This window comes from Lucilia sericata, unplaced genomic scaffold, assembly GCF_015586225.1.
Source record: "Lucilia sericata isolate MDLA Ls3-8-SP2 unplaced genomic scaffold, ASM1558622v1 Contig000034F_arrow, whole genome shotgun sequence".
Taxonomy (NCBI): domain Eukaryota; kingdom Metazoa; phylum Arthropoda; class Insecta; order Diptera; family Calliphoridae; genus Lucilia; species Lucilia sericata.
In genome coordinates this window covers 215,626-227,500 of record NW_023994072.1, presented here as the reverse complement: position 1 = coordinate 227,500, position 11,875 = coordinate 215,626, and the positions used below count along the sequence as shown (strand labels likewise).

Genomic DNA, 11,875 nt, shown 5'->3' with positions numbered 1-11,875 from the left:
TTTATTTTATTGAGGCTGAAGACCCTCACAAACTTTAGAGAAATTAAGATTTATTGTAATGATTAGAAAATCTCTATCAGAAATTTCATAAACGATATCCCTATAAAGTTAAAGTAAGTTATCAAAACACGTTAATAGAAATTTCTTTAAATAAAGATAAAGGACTCTGTTTTTATTATAATGTTTGACTATGAACAATAGGACATTTTTATCAAAAGCTGGAAAATTATAATCTTCCTTTATAAGTAAATTGTAAAATTTACAAAAAATGGTCTGAAGGTCGTTGGAACCCAAATCATATCCGTCCATTTTGTTCTAAAATTTCTAATATACTGCATACAGTCCTCACACATAAATCTTATAAAGTTGTTTGCTTCTAGAACCCCGAGTGAATATTGATCGATTCCTGAACACTTTTTTGTACAGTGGTATATTTTTCCACAAACTCCATTACATCTGATGCCCGTTTCTCCTCTAATCACTGACTTGCATGAACTGCAATCAGTCATTTTTGGTTATTTTTTATTGTTTAATTATTGTCCAATAACTTATTTATTTTATAAATATTATTTTATACACAATTTGGTTTAGGTTTATTAAACGTTTTAATAGTCTTTTTTCTATTTTTAAACAGTTTAATATTTATTTTTCGTTATTTTAATCAGAGCTTTTGTTTCTTGTTTCTTATTCTTATTATTAATATTATTTCTTAAACTAGTTTAAGAAATAATATTGGTGTATAGTTAGTGAACGATATGAAATAATTGTAATAGATAGACAGCGGAGCCAAACGAGGCAAGAATTCAGAATTTGATCGATTTGACAGAAGCTATTTTACTATCCAACGTATTCCAAAACGTTACGGGCGGCTTAAAACAAATAACAAATTAACATATGAAAGCACATACAACTTGTTTAAACGGCTGCTGAAGAAAGTTATTTTGCTAGCCGTGCGAAGCAGACTATTTTCTATGTGCTCTACACCTTGCAACTATATCGGAACCACTTCAGGAACAAAATCTTGCGGATAAACTAACAAAAATATTCTTTATAGAGCATATTTGTATGGTAGAATAATCCATATGATGCCTCTAATAAGTGAAAAATAAAACCCGCGATTTTTCTTTCTGATGTTCACTATTCAGATGTTCGCTGATGGCTGGTTCTGATAACAACACATACGTGTTGCGAAAACCTAATGGGAAGCACCTATCAACACATATAAAAACCACAGTGAAGCAAGGTACAGTTTGAGTACTGCTTTAGGGGTCTATTTCGGGAGATGGAACTAGGTCATCACATTTTATAGAATATTTTATTGACCAGCCGGTTTATTTGCATATTTTGTAGACTAAATTGCACTTCTGAAAGTAAAAGCATACTCTTAGCAACAACTAAAACTTCTACCAGGACAACGATCCGAAGCATAAATCTTATAAATTGAAGTTTTGGTTTTTGTATAAATGTCCACAAGTTAGGGAGACACATGCCCAGACCCCTGACATCAATCCCATTAAAAATCGCGGGAGATATCTCGATGTTAAAGTAAAAAATCCCTACAGTTCGTTAAAACCAGTGTTAAGGCGAGTTCTTACAGAGGAATGTAAAAAATTTGAACCAATCTTTTGCAGGATCTTAGTGGAAAGCAAGTCTAATAGGTTAGAGATTGTTATCAAATCCTAATGTCTTCATATAAAGCACTAATTGTCATTTTTTAATATATATTTTAAATGTACGAGTTTGGCTTTTATCGATATTTATTAAACAACCATTATATTTGAATTTGGTCAATATGTCATTCATTTCCAATAAAGACTTGTGTCACTATTTGACCCACCAATTAACTTTATATGAAATTGTTAAAAGTATGCTGCAAAGAAGAATAATATAGGAAAAACATACTGTACGACTTTGGCTTTTAACCACTGTATATCATTAACAGTCATACATCTCTCATGTCCTCGAGCGTGATATGATCGAAATATTATCTCTATTGCATTCCCTTTCTGTCACAACTTAGAGGACACATTATAGAATTGATTTGAGTCTTAGACAATGAGGACATTTAGGGATATGAAATTACCAACGATTTTGCAATTAACAAATCGTTTTTGAACAAAGCTTTTAATGTCCTGTCCTTCACGGAAAATAACTTTTACTCTATTGGGTAATGAGGAGAACTCTCTAACGCATGCCAGATCGTTGCAGAAGAACAAGTACTCATTTTATGTGACTGTTCTGCTTTTTTTTATAATTTTTACCGTCTCAAGGATGTTTTTTTAACAAATTTAATAAAAATTGTTTAAAGTACCAGATGGTTGTCTCTGGAATCATATGAAAAAGAAATCGGAAGATGCTTCAAGATACTTAGTTCAAAAAAAAAAAAACACATTTTGGGTTTGTCCCTTCAGTATCAATATGTAGTTTTATTACAAAACCGAATATATTTTAAATTTTACACCAATAGTAATCCTGGGTTGTGAAAGTTTTGGGTTGTCAGAAAATTCGCCATATTTACGATTCATTTCTTTAGTAAACATACTTTTCAAAACTCGATCCAAAAACGAACTCGACCAAAAAAATGCAAAAATAGTAAATTTTTCTATTGGAAATCGTTGTTAAACAAAAAGGTATTTAGAAAAAATCGGTTGAAAATGCTGTTAGAAAACAGAATGATGCAAAAGAGTTGTTAAAACATTTAAATTTATTTTTAAAAATGTGCAGCGTATGTTATATAATCAATTACAACAAAAGTAAAAGCACATGAACCAATTTGCATATAGCACATTAGAGGTGACCAAAAAATATGAATTTTGCTTGAATTGGTCTCATTTTATCCATAAGTAAAACAAACTGGTATAAAATTTTGGCCAAATCGGATAACAGGAACCCGTGGCGGAAATTGATAGAAAAGCGTAAAACAAAAACGATATTATTTGGGCACCTCTAATATACATTTGTATGTAAATCAAATTTACATTAAAACTAAAGTGAAATTAAGTGAACCTTAAAATCAACCACAAAGTTACATCAAACAATTTCATACCAGCGACGCATCTACAAACTAAATGAAAATGTTGTTGTGTCAACTAAATGAAAATAAAATTGATTAAACTCTCACATCATACATATGTGTGTATGATGTCATTAGAAGAGGCAGCAGAGCTTATAAAGGTAACTTTCTTGCAAGAAACTTATTTAAAATATGTAAAACTGCAACTGATTTTCAAATAAATTTCATTTTCCCAGCATAACGGTTGAAGTAAAGTACATTTTTTATTTGGAGAAGAAAGAAAATGTTTAAAAACTTATTTTTGCTCTTCGTTATTGGCTACAGCGAATATTGTAAAGCCTACAATAATACAACTTATGATTTCAATGGATTAACAGAACGAAAATCTCGAGCTAACTTGGTTTCTTTTGAGCCGTTGGGTGAACATATACAAGTTGGTTTGGATTATCTAATGCCTTTTATAAAGGTGCCAATTGTTAGAAAAGTGGATATTTATGGCAATGAACCGGTAGGTTAAATTATTTTAAGAATAAATCATTATTTAAAATAAATTATTATCATTTTAGGCTTTAATTAATATCAATACCGCAGCCATAGTATCCACCGGTCTATTGGCTACATCAAGTGCTTTGATTTCCTTTATCTTTAGAAGATATGTAGTACTGGGAAGAGAAGCAACATCCTCCGAACATCGCCGCAGATCTGATAATGATTTCGAACAGGAATTGTGGTCCATTTTAAATAATTTCAAATTGGTTTATACAAATTCTTCAGGTTCCCGAGTTGGTAAGTTTTTTTGCTAACTTCAATATTTATTTGTTTATACAGTTACATATCGTTTACTTAGATACCTCATTGTCTGGTTTATTTGATACGATTAATGAAACATTTCAAAAGAATGGCATCGACTTAAGCTCTTGCATACAAAAAGCCATTTGCATACGTCTTCAGTTATCTGCAGATCGTGTTAATGAGGGTAATTCATCAGGTGTCGATAAAATTATTGACGGTTTAATGGGTATTAAATGGTTTAGAAGTTTTCTGCGTCACACTACTCTTAAAGATGTCCTTGATTTAAAAGAAGTTTCTTCATTTTCCAATAAGCAATACGATGACAAATATCCTATTTATTGTGATAATAAATATCCTCATTGTAAGTGGTCTGCTCCAGAAGATAATATCGTTGAGCTGGTTTCAACTTATTTGAAATTTACGTGAGAACATTTACATTATAGTGTGGGAAGTGTGAGATTTATATAAAAACGTAATATCTTATTTATTTTGTATTTATAATTTTCATAAAAATAGAAATGCAGCACATTTTCCTGGTATATAATAAAAATTCACTATTCCATATGCATTTAAATTAAAAATTTATTTTATAAAATTTTAATAAAATATGGTGCAACATATGCCAAGCCATCGAATGTATGCATCTTGGGTTGTTGATAAAGTTCAAACATAAGTATAGAGAGAGCCATTTCAGTAGAATCAACTATTAATTCCTTACCACTATTTTGTTTTGAACTAATCTGCAAATACATGTAAATTATGAACAAAAATCTTCTAAAATTAATTTACTTAACAAACACACTTCACAGTTTTTTGTAATAAGTTATAACTTGATTGAGTTAGCATAATTGCTGCAAGTATAATTTCAACTGCCAATACGAATAGAGAATTTAAATCGATAGCAAACATGCGACAGATTGTAATTTTAGGCCTCAGTGTTAAACGTCCTAAAGTAAATTTATCAACCTGTAACAGTAAAGTTTTAAAAATGAAATATTCGAGTCTTATCGCCTGTTCGGAATTGCAACATTGTACATTGTAATTTTAGTGATTTTAAGTAAATTTACAAACAAAAATCAATTAGCAATTACACAGACTAACAAAATTTAAAAACTAGCCAAAACCTGGTGTCGAAAGTGTACATTTCTAATGGATCTGTACTTAATCGAGATATCGTTTCTAAAGTTTTAAAAAAATCTTGTTATTTGGCCATATTTTAGACGTTATAACAGCTCGAAGATATTTTACTTTATAAAGTTTGTTATATCATCTGAAGGTACAATCTATCGACTTTAAAGTATAGGTTAAAACTTTTATATATATTCGTCCTTCTTCGAGATATTTTAACCTAAAGTTGGAATGAAACAATTATAAATTACATATGGCAAAAAAAAGAAAAACGTTTTTTTTTAACTTTAGGATATTAGGATAATCTTGTAGATATAGGTTAGATATGGATTCAGCGTATTAAAGTATACTTTGTTCTCTGAGTTTAAAATTTTGTTGGTCTGTGTTAGTGAATTGCAATTTTTTACGAAACATGAAACTTTTCGAAAGCATGACTGATAAAATTATTGAATATTTAAATCTCAAAAATATTTGGGGTCTTCAGAAAATTTATTTCAACAACAAACGGATAAACGGCCCTATAAAATTCTTTGTAGGGTCGTTTATCTAAGGCATTTTGTAATTTAGTTACCTTAATACCCACCTCATAGTTTTGCTGTCTGACGTTATATTCCAATACAATTCTGTCCGTTTCCGCCATGGTCTCACATATACGTTCACATATTAAATAATATAAAAACATATGAAAAAACAGAAATGAAATCGAACTTAAATATGGAACTATCATGAAAATCACTCTAAAACCCATAATTTGAACAATTGCCAGGAAATTATAAAGATATGAAGAATTTACCAACAGCAGACCCAATAGAGCCCAGAATATGTGCGGACTAAAGATGACATTCACTTTTTCCAACAATAAAGAAATTTTAAAAAATATCATTCCGAATGATGCATCTACATGGTCATGTATCAGCTGATTATTTAGATTTGTTAAACATTGATTAATATAGAACAATATTAGGCCATGACGCAACATAATAGTATGTATTACGGCACATACATAACTGTGTAAAAAATAGACAGATAATCTTTTCCAAGAACCTCCACACAAATGGCCCACAGACCAATATAAAGTAGACCAAAAGTTTACATTTACAGTAATGATATTAAGAATCAGATTTTTCTTCACTTTAGTATCAACTGAATTATATTGCAGTTTATCAAAATATGTTATTTGCAATACAACAAAAGATTCTAGACATTTTTAAAAGCCTTATTTCCCTTGACCGACCACAACGTGAGTACAACACATAAATGTAAACGAGTTAAACTCAAGGCAAAACCCATCATGTTCATTGCTTCATGGTTATTCATAATGCCTTCAATTTCTAATATTGCACTTCGTATTGCCAATACAAGAAACAAAAGATTTTGCAATAACACAAACACTTTCACCAACTTCAACAATTTTACGAGCCGCCCATTAGCATCGAGGTAATCTGAGGCGAACCCCGTATATGCGCCGTGAAAGAAAGTAAAACGCAACGACCAATTTAACCAACTTGTCATAATGACTGTTAAATATAAATAAACTATTTTCCTTTAGTATTAGTCCGCTTATTAGTAATAACATTTGTATTTTAAATTTTATATAAACAATATTGTTCAAAACTCCAGAGAGATCAAAAATTTCATTATAAATATTGTAAAAAAAGGTTTATTAAACGATAGTTATGATATTATATTAATGTCTAATTTGTGATATTAATATTGAAATTTTTCACTAGCTAACGGAGTTATTTTGTTAATTATATAGAACACTAGCTTTTTATACCCGTCTTTGATCGGGGTTTTAGTGTTTTGAATGCACAAAATCATCAAACTTTTCGTGCTAATCTAGTATCCTTTGAGGCATTAGAGAGTTAGTGAGCACATTAAAGTGGATTTAGATTTCCTATTGCCATTTATTAAGGTGCCAATTGTAAGGAAAGTGGATGTATATGGCAATGAGCCGGTCAGTTAGTTTTAAGTGTTTTCAATTAATACTCCTTAAAAAAATACATAATTATAAATAATTTCATACTTTAATTAATATCAATAAAGCGGCCTTAATTTCTACCGGTTTATTGGCTACATCCAGTGCCTTGATTTTAATATTCAGAAAGTATGTGGTACTTGGCAGAGAAGAATCATCAGCAGACAAGCGTCGTAGATCTGACAATGAGTTAGTTGTCCAATTGTGGTCCATATTTAACAATTTTAAATTAGTTTATAAAAACTCCTCAGGTGCTAGAATTGGTGTGTTATATTGTATTCCTTAAAGCTTATAATTTATTACAAATATGTTCTTAAACAGATACCTCATTAGCAAGTCTAATCAATACGATTGATGAGACATTTCGAAATAATGCCATCGACTTAAGTTCCTGCTTATAAAAAGCTATTTGTGCACGTATACAGCAGTCTGCACGTCGTGTTAATGAGGGTTATTCATCAGCAGTCGATAAAATTATTGACGGTTTAATGGCCATTAAATGGTTAAGGACTTTTCTACGTCACACTTCTCTTAAAGATGCTGTTGCTTCTAGAGCAGTGTCGTCGTTTTCCAATGAACAATATAGCAATATTTATTGTGACATTAAGTATCCACAATGTAAATGGTCCGTACCAGAGAATAATCTAATTGACCTAATTAGAACTTATTTGAAATTTACGTGAGAAGATTGAACCACAATTTCTGCAGGGTGAATAATAATTGGAATACTTCTCACAGTAAGTAATTTATTTACTTTTAATAAAACTCTATGTAAGTTTTGTCGTTATAAAATATGCTCTTAATTTTGGATTCCTAGATATTTAGATTTCAAAATGACGATTTTTTGTGGGCAATATATTAGGTTACCACACATGTTCTTAATTTTTGCTCTAGTGCCTTCAGTCTCACAATAGTCTTGACTATAGACTGCTTCAGCCAGTACTATAGTGGTGCCTTTAGTTTCAACTGGTCTATAGTCAAAACTATAGACCAATCTACAGTCTTTATTATAGACTAGTTTATAGTCTTGAATTCAGACTAATCTATAGGCTTGATTTATAGACCAATCTATAGTCTTGACTATAGATCAGTCCACAATATTGAATTTAGACCAGTCTATAGTCATGACTGAAGACCAGTCTGTATCTTGAATATAGACTGTAGTACTGACTATAGACCAGTCTATAGACTTGACTATAGACCAGTCTATAGTTTTGACTAAAGACCAGTCTATAGTCTTGACTAAAGACCAGTCTATAGTCTTGACTAAAGACCAGTCTATATCTTGAATATAGTCTGTAGTACTGACTATAGACCATTCTATAGTTTTTACTATAGACCATTCTATAGTTTTTACTATAGACCATTCTATAGTCTTTACTATAGACCAGCCTATAGTCTTGACTATAGACCAGCCTATAGTCTTGACTATAGACCAGCCTATAGTCTTGACTTGACTATAGACCAGCCTATAGTCTTGACTATAGACCAGCCTATAGTCTTGACTATAGACCAGCCTATAGTCTTGACTATAGACCAACCTATAGTCTTGACTATAGACCAGTCCATGATACAACCATAGAAAGGTAGAATCAGTAGGGAGAGTTGTCAATTCTCTGCCTTGTTAAGTCAAACAAAAAAGAACTAAAAAGAGAAAAACTTAAAAATCTTCAAATGAAAACCACGAAAAATACCATGAAATGATTCTTGAACGGCACACGCAAACATCATTCCACACTTCTGTATCCTGTTTTTGATTTTTATTGGTTTTGCAATCTTTTTGATTCAAATTATTCAATTTTATTTTCTTAACAAAAAGTTTTCAATAATTTTATTTGATGTTTTTCTTTATATTTTTTAATTTTCTTTTTTGTGACAATTCAAGGCATGTAAAATTGAGAACGTACTTTTCTACTGATTCTACCTTATTATTTTTTTATTATGGACCAGTCTATAGTCCTGACTATAGACCAGTCTATGGTCTTGACTATAGACCAGTCTATAGTCTTGAATATAGTCTGTAGTACTGACTATAGACCATTATATAGTCTTTACTATAGACCAATCTATAGTTTTTACTATAGACCAGCCTATAGTCTTGACTATAGACCAGCCTATAGTCTTGACTATAGACCAGTCTATAGTCTTGACTATAGACCAGTCTATAGTCTTGACTATAGACCAGTCTATAGTCTTGACTATAGACCAGCCTATAGTCTTGACTATAGACCAGCCTATAGTCTTGACTATAGACCAGTCTATAGTCTTGACTATAGACCAGTCTATAGTCTTGAATATAGTCTGTAGTACTGACTATAGACCATTATATAGTCTTTACTATAGACCAATCTATAGATTACCTTAGATTCTACCTTATTATTTTTTATTATGTACCAGTCTATAGTCCTGACTATAGACCAGTCTATGGTCTTGACTATAGACCAGTCTATAGTCTTGAATATAGTCTGTAGTACTGACTATAGACCATTATATAGTCTTTACTATAGACCAATCTATAGTTTTTACTATAGACCAGTCTATAGTCTTGACTATAGACCAGTCTATAGTCTTGACTATAGACCATTATATAGACTTGACTAGAGACCAGTCTATAGTCTTGACTATAGATCAATCTATAGTCTTGATTATAGATCAATCTATAGTCTTGACTATAGACCATTCGTTAGACAAAAAGTACCCTTTGAAGAACGACAAAGTACCAAAAGTACCCTTTGCATGCAATATTATGTTTCTGGGTTCAATATTATAGAAACTTCAAAAAGTACCTTTTGAAGAACGAAAAAGTACCAAAAAGTACCCTTTTATGGGTTCTCACTTAATCCAGACTCTACATACTTAATTTCATGTTTCTAGGTTCTCGCGTAATCCAGGCCCTACAAACTTAATTTTATGTTTCTAGGTTCGATATTATAGAAAATTCAAAAAGTACCTTTTGTAGAACGAAAAAGTACCAAAAAGTCCCCTTTTTTAAATTCTTACCTAGTCAAGGCCCTACATGCTAAATTTCATGTTTTTAGGTTCAATATTATTGAAAATTTAAAAAGTGCCTTTTGTAGAACGAAAAAGTACCAAAAAGTCGTTTTTAATGTGTTCCCTAATCCAGGCTCTACAATGTAGAGTCTACATACTTAATTTCATGTTTCTAGCCAATAACAACGTAACGTGATGTTCATTCTTTGCTTTGTGCGTTTGATACTGTCTTTTGTTTTTGTTTGTTTATTGTTTTGTATAAGCATGCATGACAAATGTAAGTTTTTCATGAAATTTTTAGAGCTGGTCTCGGATTTTTTCTCATCGTTATTTATGGGCCGATTGGGCTGATTTTAAATAGCGTTCTATTCGATCGTATTTCCGATAGAATTATTGAAAATTCGGATCTCGCAGATATCTGGGGTGCCCGGGCATGTTATCCTTGATGACAGATCCCATTTTGGTGTATTGCAATCCGGGGGTAGATAGGTGCTACCAATACCTCTAGTCGGCCGGGACTATAAATTGGTGTTTACAATTTACTGCCTGGCTTTAGGCTTGCCAGATTTGAAATCAACAAAAAACGTACATCGTAGTTAAAAAAGCAGTACAATTGAGTAGAAAAAAGTACAATTGTTTATTTTTAAAAAAATTCAATTAAATTGTTCTAAAAACGCTATATTAATATAGGTTGTTATGATTTTTCACAACAAACTCAATTGAAAACTAATTTATGAGAAATAAATTTATAATTAATCCAATTACAAATCATTTTTTTAATATTCGTGTGTTATTAATTTATATTTATACCCTACACCACTTTAGTGGGGAGGGTATATTGGATTTGTGCTGATGTTTGTAACATACCAAAATATTCGTCCTAGACCCACCTTAAAGTATACCAATCGGCTTAGAATCGTTTTCTGAGTCGATTAAGCTATGTCCGTCCGTCCGTCCGTCTGGCTGGCTGTCCATGTAAACCTTGTGCGCAAGGTACAGGTCGCAATTTTCAATATAATTGGATGAAATTTGGCCGAAGGACGAAGCCTATTGAAAATGGTTAAAATCGGTCCATTATTTCACCTAGCCCCCATACAACAGAACCCCCCGAAAAGGGCTTCTGAGCTCATAATTATGTTAAATATACAGATATATCGATATCGACAGATATTTGTAAAATACGGCATAACTAAGTTTTATAGAAGTCTTGATGACCCTGCAAAATTTCATAAAGATCGGGCCACATTTGACCCTAGCTCCCATACAAAGTCCCCTTTAGAAAATTACTTGAATGTCCCAAATTAGCTTATAAACACAAATATCGCGATGAAATTTAGCACAATAAAATATTATGTCAATATAAATATATTCACAAAATTTTATCGGGCTTGGTCCATATTTGCCCCTAGCCCCCATATAAAGCCTTTTTCAGAAAATTAGTTTTTCATCCATAAATTGCTTAAATGTATCGGAACAAGGGAATATTGAAGATAAATGCTTTATTATGAAAAATAAATCACATTTAATATTCATAACTGGTGTAGGGTATCATATGGTCGGCCACGCCCGACTATAATTTCTTACTTGTTTTTCTTTAAAAAATGTCGAATTCACCAAATTTTTGTTTTGTTTGGTTTGTTTACATTTTCAAATATATTTGTTGTGAACACTCATATGTTTGATATCTTCTCTATCAACGAACTTTTGTAAAGTACGCGAACGGAATATAGTAACAAATTGTTATAAATTACCGAGAACTCGAACTGATATATATGGGTTCTAAAAACCCATACAATTTTATTCTGATATTCAAATTTGCCATTTAGCTCTTTTTTATTTTTTATTATTACAAGTCAATAACTTTCTTCAAACTTCCTCAGATACTTCAATTACGAAAAATTAGAATGGCAGGATCGTTTTTCTTTAAATCGTTCCAATGCGGGGATGGATAAAGTCTTCGAATGGTACATGAC

At 31.3% G+C, this 11,875-nt stretch overlaps 1 protein-coding gene across 1 annotated transcript; it reads left to right on the top strand.

Annotated features, from left to right (window-relative positions):
* Positions 1-3,046: 3,046 nt before the first annotated feature.
* On the top strand, positions 3,047-4,346 carry LOC119612525. The gene is made up of 4 exons (XM_037968336.1): positions 3,047-3,174; positions 3,250-3,521; positions 3,580-3,799; positions 3,861-4,346. Exons 2-4 carry the CDS (start codon positions 3,297-3,299, stop codon positions 4,229-4,231), a joined length of 816 nt encoding a protein of 271 aa, XP_037824264.1. The 5' UTR covers positions 3,047-3,174; positions 3,250-3,296; the 3' UTR covers positions 4,232-4,346.
* The last annotated feature ends 7,529 nt before the right edge of the window (positions 4,347-11,875 follow it).